At 44.1% G+C, this 12735-nt stretch overlaps 1 protein-coding gene across 2 annotated transcripts in view; it reads right to left on the reverse strand.

The window, feature by feature from the left end:
• LOC115197708 (disintegrin and metalloproteinase domain-containing protein 10-like) overlaps nt 1–12735 on the reverse strand; it is a 47842-nt gene that overhangs the window by 10001 nt on the left and 25106 nt on the right. For both annotated transcript variants that reach the window (XM_029759483.1, XM_029759482.1), the window contains exons 5-12: nt 9458–9558; nt 8757–8906; nt 8451–8543; nt 7996–8179; nt 7515–7678; nt 1759–1942; nt 1211–1361; nt 770–953 (exon numbers count right to left, since the gene is read on the reverse strand). In XM_029759483.1, the coding sequence (XP_029615343.1) occupies nt 770–953; nt 1211–1361; nt 1759–1942; nt 7515–7678; nt 7996–8179; nt 8451–8543; nt 8757–8906; nt 9458–9558 (1211 nt within the window). The remainder of the gene's footprint in view (nt 1–769; nt 954–1210; nt 1362–1758; nt 1943–7514; nt 7679–7995; nt 8180–8450; nt 8544–8756; nt 8907–9457; nt 9559–12735) is intronic.

Below are 12735 nucleotides of genomic sequence, written 5' to 3' on the forward strand. Positions count from 1 at the left end.
ATGATATGACCCATTGACTCTTGAAGAATAGAACTTATAAATTGATGATATGACCCATTGATTCTTGAAGAATAGAACTTATAAATTGATGATATGTTCACCCATTGACTCTTGAAGAATAGAACTTATAAATTGATGATATGACCCATTGATTCTTGAAGAATAGAACTTATAAATTGATGATATGACCCATTGATTCTTGAAGAATAGAACTTATAAATGCCTCAACTGTCGTACCACATCAGAACCCAACATAGAAGTCTGTTTGACCCCAATGTTTGTAAACAATGCCAACGTAAACAAACACTGTAGAGCCTCATAACATGGTTAAACTGTAATGGTTGTATCATGGATGGTCAGCCTTTGCATCCATAGCTCTGTCCATGAATTTGAGAGTGGTTACATTTCTCCATGCCCATCCCTCAGCTTTTTACTCAAAACAGAGGCAAGGTGACGGCTTTGTTATACAAACATTTCGCTACACTTACATTAACATCTGCTAACCATGTGTATGTGACCAATACAATTTGATTTGAATTAGCACTCAGCCTTTAAGTTTTCTTGTGAGGGAGGGAACTTCATATGTGGTGACTGATAAATTGGAACAGATAGACAGTAGTGTTTGGAAGGGGGGTTCAGGAAGTACACTGAAATTCAGGAAGTACACTGAAATTCCAATTCTCTTCAATGCTTTTCAAAGAGGAACATTTGGAATTGGGTATACTTTCTGAATTGACCCCAACCTTGAAGGTGGCCAGTAATCACTCACCCCGTTGAGGCAGACTTGAGTCTCTCCGTGACAGGCGGTGAAGTTGGCCTTGGGTTCAGAGGTGGGGCACTGAGCCGTACCGCCGTTACACATGCCCTGATGGGCACACTCAGACTCTTCACGACACTTCTCATTACGACCCTTATAGAAGCACTCAGGAGTACAGCACAGACCCTGGCTAGGACTGGGGGTGGGAGAGAGAGAGGGGGGGGGGAAAGGGTTCAAATAAGCCTCTGCACACTTTAATCCATGGCAATTTTAGTAATTTAATTCCCATGACATTTGCATGGGAACTAAGTGTGCAGGAGATTATTCCCTTAGTTTGTGTCACTTCCTGCACTACAGGTTAGAAAGAAAAAAAAAACTAGAACAGAGTAGCATTGTACTGTATGGCAGCTTTAAAAAACTTTTTTTTTTTTAAAAAGGGCCACCTTATCTTACCTGCAGACTTTGTTGGGTTTTAGTTTACACTTCCTGTTGTCAGGCTGCCCGGCGTCATAGCAACACTGGTCTCTGCACTGATCGCTGTATCCACAGTCACAATCCTCCCCTGGCTCCACTAGCCCATTACCACAGATGGGCTGGCCTGACTCTGCATGAAGGGGGCAGGTAGAACACACACACACGCACACACACACACACACACACACACACACACACACACACACACACACACACACACACACACACACACACACACACACACACACACACACACACACACACACACACACACACACACACACACACACACACACATTTGATTTGTGACACAGCGTAGATTTCCAAACATCTATACTTTACCGAAATTCCAAGGCTTTCCAGGGAATCCAGGTTGAAGGATTCCTGGGAATCCTCCAACAGCGATTTCCTAAAAAACCTTGGAAGTTTCCAGAATTCTGCAAACCCCCTTAAACACACACAGTACACTCCCATCTGAAACTAAGGGCTAATAATCTCAAACACCATAGACAGCAGGGGAAACGTACCGACAAAGCAGCTTCCTCTCTTCTTCTCCAGGACCTGGCTGATGTTCCTGACACTACAGACGGAGAACTTGTTGTTGTTGAGCTTGTCTCCTGATGTGGCCCGGGCGTACATGATGTAGTTCCCCTTCTCCTTCTTATCCTGGGTCTTAGACTCCCCCGGGGTGCACTCCGACCCCGAGTCATGCTGTAGGGCGGGAGGGAGGATGGATGGAGACAAATGAGATTTTAGAATAGATTTAAACATAGTACAAACTAAATGGTTACCATGTTTGTTGTAAATTACATTGCAAATGCCTTAGAAGACAGAAATAATTATGCTCCCGTGTGTGTACACAACGTTATTCGTTTGAATAAGCTGTCCCTGATAGCGTTGGGTACTTCCGATGGTTTCATAATTATCTCAATGACAGAACTCAGGCCATCAAGGTAGATGGGGTGAAATCGGAGTTCCTTGAGTTACATCAAAAAGGGGTTCCCCAAGGTTCGATACTCGGCCCACTAGTGTTTTCAATCTATATAAATAACATTGGTAATGCTGTAAATACAATGATGCAGTGTTGTATTCCATTGCTCTATCGGTTGGCCAATACTTTTCAAATTTGAAATCTGATTTTCAAGGACTGCAGAGGTCACTATTGGAGCTAAAGTTAGTGGTCAATGCAAACAAAATGCATTTTCTAGGTCCCATAACCCAGATTTAAATGAATTTATTTTACTATTATAATTTTTCTCCCCAAATGTGATCTTGTCTCATCACTGCAACTCCCCAACGGGCTCGGGAGAGGCGAAGGTCAAGTCATGTGTCCTCCGAAACATGACCCGCCAAGCCGTGCTTCTTAACCCGGAAGCCAGCAGCACCAATAATGTGTCGGAGGAAACACCGCTCAACTGATGACCGAAATCAGCTTGCAGGCGCCCGGCCCACAACAAGGAGTCGGTAGAACGCGATGAGCCAAGTAAAGCCCCCCCGCCAAACCCTCCTCTAACCAGGACGTCGCTGGGCCAATTGTGCGCCGCGCTATGGGACTCCCATTCGAACCCCAGTGATGCCGCAACAGTGCAATGCAGTGCCTTAGACCGCTGCGCCATTCGGGAGGCCTTAAATTAATTTATAATGACTAGTTTGAACGATACACAATATGAGCGAGATCCTTCCTACAAATATCTTAGCATCTGGCCTGTTGACAAACTGTCATTAAATTATTTTTTATTTTTTTAAAACATGTCACTGAGCTGGTGAAGAAGTTGAAGTTCAAGGTCGGTTTCTTTTACAAGTTCAAGGTCGGTTTCTTTTATAAGTTCAAGGTCAGTTTCTTTTACAAGTTCAAGGTCGGTTTCTTTCTTTTTATTTACAAAGCACTCATGCAAAAACTTCCTATACTGAGTACACCAAACATTAGGAATCCCCCCCCCCCCCCCTTTTGCCTTCAGAACAGCCTCAATTCGTCAGGGCATGGACTCTACAAGGTGTCGAAAGCGTTCAAGAGGGATGTTGGCCCATGTTGACTCCACTCCTTCCCACAGTTGTCAAGTTGGCTGGATGTCCTTTGGGTGGTGGACCATTCTTGATACACACAGGAAACTGATGAACGTGAAAAACCCAGCAGCGTTGCAGTTCTTGACACAAACTGGTGCGTCTGGCACTTACTACCATACCCCATTCAAAGGCACTTACATTTTTTGTCTTGCCCATTCACCCTCTGAATGACCCACATACACAATCCATGTCTCAAATGTCTCAAGGCTTGAAGATCCTTCTTTAACGTGTTTCCTCCCCTTCATCTACACTGACAGATGATGGCAGCATTCACAGTCCTCAGAGCATGCGCAGACCAGCTGGCTGGTGTGTTTACAGACATATTCAATCAATCCTTATCCCAGTCTGCTGTCCCCACATGCTTCAAGAGGGCCACCATTGTTCCTGTTCCCAAGAAAGCTAAGGTAACTGAGCTAAATGACTACCGCCCTGTAGCACTCACTTCCGTCATCATGAAATGCTTTGAGATACTAGTCAAGGACCATATCACCTCCACCCTACCTGACACCCTAGACCCACTCCAATTTGCTTACCGCCCCAATAGGTCCACAGACGACGCAATCGCCATCACACTGCCCTAACCCATCTGGACAAGAGGAATACCTACGTATGTAAGAATGCTGTTCATCGACTACAGCTCAGCATTTAACACCATAGTACCCTCCAAACTCGTCATTAACCTCGAGACCCTGGGTCTCGACCCCGCCCTGTGCAACTGGGTCCTGGACTTCCTGACGGGCCGCCTCCAGGTGGTGAGGGTAGGTAACAACATCTCCACCCCGCTGATCCTCAACACTGGGTCCCCACAAGGGTGCGTTCTCAGCCCTCTCCTGTACTCCCTGTTCACCCACGACTGCGTGGCCATGCACGCATCCAACTCAATCATCAAATTTGCAGACGACACTACAGTGGTAGGCTTGATTACCAACAACAATGAGACCGCCTACAGGGAGGAGGTGAGGGCCCTCGGAGTGTGGTGTCAGGAAAATAACCTCTCACTCAATGTCAACAAAACAAAGGAAATTATCGTGGACTTCAGGAAACAGCAGAGGGAGCAGCCCCCCTATCCGAAGGGACAGCAGTGGAGAGGGTGGAAAGTTTTAAGTTCCTCGGCGTACACATCACGGACAAACTGAAATGGTCCACCCACACAGACAGCGTGGGGAAGAAGGCGCAACAGAGCCTCTTCAACCTCAGGAGGCTGAAGAAATTCGGCTTGTCACCAAAAACACTCAAACTTTTACAGATGCACAATTGAGAGCATCCTGTCGGGCTGTATCACCGCCTGGTACGGCAGCTGCTCCGCCCACAACCGCAGGGCTCTCCAGAGGGTAGTGAGGTCTGCACAACGCATCACCGGGGGAAAACTACCTGCCCTCCAGGACACCTACAGCACCCGATGTCACAGGAAGGCCAAAAAGATCATCAAGGACAACAACCACCTGAGCCACTGCCTGTTCACCCCACTACCATCCAGAAGGCGAGGTCAGTACAGGTGCATCAAAGCTGGGACCGAGAGACTGAAAAACAGCTTCTATCTCAAGGCCATCAGACTGGTTAAACAGTCATCACTAACATTGAGTGGCTGCTGCCAACATACTGACTCAAATCTCTGGCCACTTTAATAATGGAAAAATGTATGTAATAAATGTATCACTAGCCACTTTAAACAATGCCACTTCATATAATGTTTACATATCCTACATTACTCATCTCATAAGTATATACCGTACTCTATACCATCTAGTGCATCTTGCCTATGCCGTTCGGCCATCGCTCATCCATATATTTATATGTACATATTCTTATTCATTCCTTTACACTTGTGTGAAAAAGGTAGTTGTTGTGAAATCGTTAGGTTAGATTACTTGTTAGATATTACTGCACGGTCGGAACTAGAAGCACAAGCATTTCGCTACACTCGCATTAACATCTGCTAACCATGTGTATGTGACAAATACAATTTTATTTGATTTTTTAGTGTATTTAACAAGTGACATCAATAATGGATAATGGAAAGTATTCAGAGCCCTTGACTTTTTCCACATGTTGTTACATTACAGCCTTATTCTAAACTGGATTAAATATAATTTTTTCAGCAAACTACTCACAATACCCCATAATGACATCACAATACCCCATAATGACATCACAATACCCCATAATGACATCACAATACCCCATAATGACAAAGCAAAAACAGTTTAGTCATTTTTGCTAATTTATTAAAACTATCAGGTGCATCCTGTTTCCATTGATCATCCTTGAGATGTTTCTACAACTTGATCGGAGTCCACCTGTGGTAAATTCAACTGATTGGACATGATTTGGAAAGGCAGACATCTGTCTGTATAAGGTCCCACAGTTGACATTGCATGTCAGAGCAAAAACCAAGCCATGAGGTAGAAGGAATTGTCCGTAGAGCTCCGAGACAGGATTGTGTCGAGGCACAAATCTGGGGAAGGGTACCAAAACATTTCTGCAGCATTGAAGGTCCCCAAGAACACAGTGGCCTCCATCATTCTGAAATGGAAGAAGTTTGGAACCACCAAGACTCTTCCTAGAACCTGGCCGCCCGGCCAAACTGAGTAATCGGGGGAGAAGGGCCTTGATCAGGGATGTGAGAAACAAGATTCTCTGGTCTGATGTCACCCAGATTTGGCCTGAATGCCAAGCGTCACATCTGTAGGAAACCTGGCACCATCCCTACGGTGAAGCATGGTGGTGGCAGCATCATGCTGTGGGGATGTTTTTCAGCAGTCAGGATCGAGGGAAAGATGAACGGAGCAAAGTACAGAGAAATGAAAACCTGCTCCAGAGCGCTCAGGACCTCAGACTGGGGGCGAAGGTTCACCTTCCAACAGGACAACGACCCTAAGCACACAGCCAAGACAACGCAGGAGTGGCTTCGGGACAAGTCTCTGAACGTCCTTGAGTGACCCAGCCAGAGCCCGGACTTGAACCCGATCTAACATCTCTGGAGAGACCTGAAAATAGCTGTGCAGCAACGCTCCCCATCCAACCTGACAGAACTTGAGCGGATCTGCAGAGAAGAATGGGAGAAACTTCCCAAATACAGGTGTGCCAAGCATGTAGCGTCATACCCAAGAAGACTCAAGGCTGTAATTGCTGCCAAAGGTGCTTCAACAAAGTATTGAGTAAAGGGTCTGAATACTTACGTAAATATGATTTTTGTTATTATTTGAATAAATTAGCAAACAAACTTTAATGCTTTGTCATTATGGGGTACTGTGTGTAGATTGATAAGAAGAAGAAAAAAACTTTAATACATTTTTAGAAGGCTGTAACTTTCCAAAGGCACTTTATCTATCATCATTAATTCAATTTAGACACATGACCAAACCTGGTCTCAGGCTGTGATTGGATAACACTGGAGGCCCCTTCGGTCTCCAGAGTAAAGCTGATTTTAGTTTTTATGTTGCAACTCACAGAGCTCTCTGAAATGAGATGTTCTGGTCCCCCTTGGTCAGTTTTCACGGAGATGATAAATCCAACCAGCCGTGATTGGGAGTCCCATAGCACGGCGCGCAATTGGCCCCAGCGTTGGCTGATGTAGGCTGTCATTGTAAATAAGAATTTGTTCTTAACTGACTTGCCTACTTAAATAAATAAAAATGTATGTTTTTCTTAATATGTTTTGTAATGTTATATATTTGGTGTTTGACTCATCTGTAAAAGAGAAAACTAGTCTCAGTATGACTTCCCTGTCAAAATAAAAGTTTTATAAATTGTCCTCAAAGGAAAAAAAGATTCACAGGCTCGTAACAGTTTACACAAACACCAAAACTACAACTCCCAGACATGACATTTCCTGTTGCATCTCTACATCCAGTAAAGACAGCAGATAAACAGAGAAAGAAGAGCTCTATGGCTGTTTTTACACGGCAGGCCAATTCTCATCTTTTGCCCAAATATTGTCAAAAGACCAATTAGTGAGGGGAAAAAAATAAAGATTTGGGCTGCTTGTGTATACACAGTCTATGAGATCTCCTATCATCAGCCTAGGTTATCCAGAGTGGCGCAGCGGTCTAAGGCACTGCATCTCAGTGCTAGAGGCGTCACTACAGACCCTGGTTCGATTCCAGGCTGTATCACACACAACCTGGTTACGGTTGGGCCCGGGGTAGACTGTCATTGTAAAATGAGAATTTGTTCTTAACTGACTTGCCTAGTTAAATAAATAATGAATCGAACTCACAGGAGAGCCGAAGTTGTGTCCTATTTCATGTGCGAAGGTGATGTGTGAGACTTTAGGAGGGACGTGAGAGGCGTAGTTCTGCACTGTGATGATGCCGGTATTCAGGGACTTCTTCTTCCCGTCAGAGTACAGCTTACTCTTCTCACAGATCCCTCCAGAACTCCCTATGGACAGACAGACAGACAGGTATTAGTGAGGGGTAGGATTATCCTTTAATAAACACATAATGATGAACCCAAATTTGGAAATACAAAAAACTGGATAACACAAGTCTATCAAATAAAAAGACTCAGCAATCAAGGGAAAGTAGGAGAGATGCTCAATAATAAAAAGACAGGAATAGGGCTAATTTCATAAGACAGAAAGACTGACTGATTCCATGACAACGTCTGTCATTCCAGCGTGTAATATCCGCCGTTGATCTACCAAGGGTGTAAGAAGTGTAACTGTAATGTGTGTGTGAAAAGGAAGTGTCATGGACCTGCAGGAGCTCCGACCCAGGCCAGACCCAGGACACCATCATCAAAGTCCCTGTCGGTGAAGACGTAGGCCAGACAGTAGTCGTCATGGTTCTGCTCAGAGTTCAGCTCCAGGAACTTCTCTACGCCGATGTTAGCGAAGCGGAATGGATTGGACCGGTCCCGTTCATCTGTAGTGGTGTTAATCTGGAGCAGGAAGTGGTCACATGTTAGACAGATAAGATAAAGTGGAAACAGGAAGTGACATCATGACAGACAACAGGAAGTGATGGTGATGACTGCTGAACTAACAACAAGTTTAAAAGAGGAGGAGAAGAGGCCGAGGGACAGCTGAGACTTTGAATCGCTAAAAATTGAATGTACTTTGTGACAACAGTTTTTTTGTGAAAAAGGGTTTTAGAAATATAATTTAATTTGATTTATACAAAGTCAAACAACTAGGCAGGGAGGGACTCACCCGTATCCTCTTGACCATAAAGCTGATGTTGCGGATGCCCATGAAGTCTGTTCCCTGGTAGATGGCATCTATAGCCTTGACGTGACTAGAAATCTGAAACAGAGAGACAACATACATCAGTATTCACATCATTATTACGGAATAGAAAAAAACTGCAACGTTTGAAAGCAATGATGACATGTTTTCCCATAATCCACTTGGTGTTCTTGAGGACTAGTGTGTGTGTGTGTGTGTGTGTGTGTGTGTGTGTGTGTGTGTGTGTGTGTGTGTGTGTGTGTGTGTGTGTGTGTGTGTCATCCAGTACACCTGTGCGATAACAGCTTCCCTGGTCTTGTAGTACTTGAAGAAGAGGTGGTCAGTCTGGATGAAGAGCTGACAGGTGTTCTTCTCTATCTGAGCCATCCTCCTCTTCCTCAACAACACCGGGTCACTGGACGCCTCCTCAGAATGGAGCTCCTAGGAAGAGGAGGAGGATGATGAAGAGGAGGAGGATGAGGAGAGAGATGTAAAGGATTAAATATTGCTATTGTAGACTGTATTGTACCAATATTTCTCCATGGGGATAATAAATCCACTATCTTAGTATAGTATTATAGATGTTATAAACCCGTTTTGGGCTGAAGCTCAGATGAGATGTTGAGGCACGAAGTTGATGCAATATGCAGTATGTTAGTATCCACTCCAATTAAAAAAATACTTACATGGAGTATCATCACATTGTTCAATAGAGGAAACAAAGCTATGAGTACTGCATTTGTTTCCCTTCCAGTTCCATGCTTACTGCTCCTTACCTTGAGAATCACTATCGTGTAATGTGTAGGGTTAAACAATTCCAATAACTTTTCCAAAACTCACAGGTTTTCCAGAAATCCTGGTTGAATAATACCAGATTTCCCTTCCCGATTTAGGGAATCTTCCAACTGGGATTTTCTGGAAAACATAGGGATTTTTGGGGGGGAAAATTACGAAAATTGTTCAACCCTAAAAAACAAAGTGTGTTAAATCACCTTGTCTGGCTTCTCTACGGCAGAGGCTTGGTATTTCTTCATCCTCTCAAACACTGAGTGGTCGGCACAGCCCCCCTCCGGACCATACTTATGGGGGTAGTCTAGGGGAGAGAGATGGACATGAATTGTTTAGATAACATTTTCCACTAAAAGCTCATATAAATCTCACTCACTCTACACCTTGTTGTGTCGTGACAAAGTAAGGGGTGGGTATAACAGAAGATAGCTCTATTTGGTAAAAGATCAAGTCCATATTATGGCAAGAACAGCTCAAATAAGCAAAGACAAACGACAGTTCATCATTACTTTATGACATGAAGAAGGTCAGTAAATCTGGAAAATTTCAAGCACTTCAAAAGTTTCTTCAAGTGCAGTCGCAAAAAACCCATCAAGCGCTTTGATGAAACTGGCTCTCATGAGGACCGCCACAGGAAAGGAAGACCCAGAGTTACCTCTGATGCAGAGGATAAACTCATTAGTTACCAGCCTCAGAAATTGCAGTCTAAATAAATTCTTCACAGAGTTCAAGTAACAGACACATCTCAACATTAACTCTTCAGAGGAGACTGAGTGAATCAGGCCTTCATGGTCAAATTGCTGCAAAGAAACCACTACTAAAGGACACCAATAATAAGAAGAGACTTTCTTGGGCCAAGAAACACGAGCAATGGACATTAGACTGGAGGAAATGTAATTTAATTTATTTATTTCATCTTTATTTAACCGGGTAGGCAAGTTGAGAACAAGTTCTCATTTACAATTGCGACCTGGCCAAGATAAAGCAAAGCAGTTTGACACATACAACAACACAGAGTTACACATGGAGTAAAACAAACATACAGTCAATAATACAGTAGAAAAATAAGTCTATATACAATGTGAGCAAATGAGGTGAGATAAGGGAGGTAAAGGCAAAAAAGGCCATGGTGGCAAAGTAAATACAATGTAGCAAGTAAAACACTGGAATGGTAGATTTGTAGTGGAAGAAAGTGCAAAGTAGAAATAGAAATAATGGGGTGCAAAGGAGCAAAATAAATAAATAAATACAGTAGGGGAAGAGGTAGTTGTTTAGGCTGTTTACAGATGGGCTATATACAGGTGCAGTGATCTGTGAGCTGCTCTGATAGCTGGTGCTTAAAGCTAGTGAGGGAGATAAGTGTTTCCAGTTTCAGAGATTTTTGTAGTTCGTTCCAGTCATTGGCAGCTGAGAACTGGAAGGAGAGACGGCCAAAGGAGGAATTGGCTTTGGTCTGATGAGCCCAAATTTGAGATTTTTGGTTCCAACCGCTGTGTCTTTGTGAGACGCAGAGTAGGTGAACGGATGATCTCCGCATGTGTGGTTCCCACCGTGAAGCATGGAGGAGGAGGTGTGATGGTGCTTTGCTGATGACACTGTCAGTTATTTATTTAGAATTCAAGGCACACTTAACCAGCATGGCTACCACAGCATTCTGCAGCGATACGCCATCCCATCTGGTTTGCGCTTAGTGGGACTATCATTTGTTTTTCAACAGGACAATGACCCAACACACCTCCAGGCTGTGTAAGGGCTATTTGACCAAGAAGGAGAGTCATGGAATGCTGCATCAGATAACCTGGCCTCCACAATCACTCGACCTCAACCCAATTGAGATGGTTTGGGATGAGTTGGACCACAGAGTGAAGGAAAAGCAGCCAACAAGTGCTCAGCATATGTCAAATCAAATCAAATTGTATTGGTCACATACACATATTTAGCAGATGGTGTAGCGAAATGCTTGTGTTCCTCGCTCCAACAGTGCAGTAGTATCTAACAATTCACAACAATACACACAAATCTAAAATTAAAATAATGTAATTTTAGATCTTATCTGTCGGAAAGATATCAGTTTGTCTCTGTGAATGGTTCGTCCTCTGACAAATCAATTGTAAATTTCGGTGTTCCTCAAGGTTCCGTTCTAGGACCACTATTGTTTTCACTATATATTTTACCTCTTGGGGATGTCATTCGAAAACATAATGTTAAATTTCACTGCTATGCGGACGACACACAGCTGTACATTTCAATGAAACATGGTGAAGCCCCAAAATTGCCCTCGCTAGAAGCCTGTGTTTCAGACATAAGGAAGTGGATGGCTGCACATTTTCTACTTTTAAACTCGGACAAAACAGAGATGCTTGTCCTAGGTCCCAAGAAACAAAGAGATCTTCTGTTGAATCTGACAATTAATCTGGATGGTTGTACAGTCGTCTCAAATAAAACTGTGAAGGACCTCGGCGTTACTCTGGACCCTGATCTCTCTTTTGAAGAACATATCAAGACTGCTTCAAGGACAGCTTTTTTCCATCTACGTAACATTGCAAAAATCAGAAACTTTCTGTCCAAAAATGACGCAGAAAAATTAATCCATGCTTTTGTTACTTCTAGGCTCGACTACTGCAATGCTCTACTTTCCGGCTACCCGGATAAAGCACTAAACAAACTTCAGTTAGTGCTAAATACGGCTGCTAGAATCCTGACTAGAACCAAAAAATTTGATCATATTACTCCAGTGCTAGCCTCCCTACACTGGCTTCCTGTTAAGGCAAGGGCTGATTTCAAGGTTTTACTGCTAACCTACAAAGCATTACATGGGCTTGCTCCTACCTATCTTTCCGATTTGGTCCTGCCGTACATACCTACACGTACGCTACGGTCACAAGACGCAGGCCTCCTAATTGTCCCTAGAATTTCTAAGCAAACGGCTGGAGGTAGGGCTTTCTCCTATAGAGCTCCATTTTTATGGAATGGTCTGCCTACCCATGTGAGAGACGCAGACTCAGTCTCAACCTTTAAGTCTTTACTGAAGACTTATCTCTTCAGTAGGTCCTATGATTAAGTATAGTCTGGCCCAGGAGTGTGAAGGTGAACGGAAAGGCTGGAGCAACGAACCGCCCTTGCTGTCTCTGCCTTGTCGGTTCCCCTCTTCCCACTGGGATTCTCTGCCTCTAACCCTTTTACAGGGGCTGAGTCACTGACTTACTGGTGTTCTTCCATGCCGTCCATGGGAGGGGTGCGTCACTTGAGTAGGTTGAGCCACTGACGTGGTCTTCCTGTCTGGGTTGGCGCCCCCCCCTTGGGTTGTGCCGTGGCGGAGATCTTTGTGGGCTATACTCGGCCTTGTCTTCGGACGGTAAGTTGGTGGTTGTAGATATCCCTCTAGTGGTGTGGGGGCTGTGCTTTGGCAAAGTGGGTGGGGTTATATCCTGCCTGTTTGGCCCTGTCCGGGGGTATCATCGGATGGGGCCACAGTGTCTTC

The sequence above is a fragment of the Salmo trutta genome, chromosome 7, assembly GCF_901001165.1.
Source record: "Salmo trutta chromosome 7, fSalTru1.1, whole genome shotgun sequence".
Lineage (NCBI taxonomy): Eukaryota > Metazoa > Chordata > Actinopteri > Salmoniformes > Salmonidae > Salmo > Salmo trutta.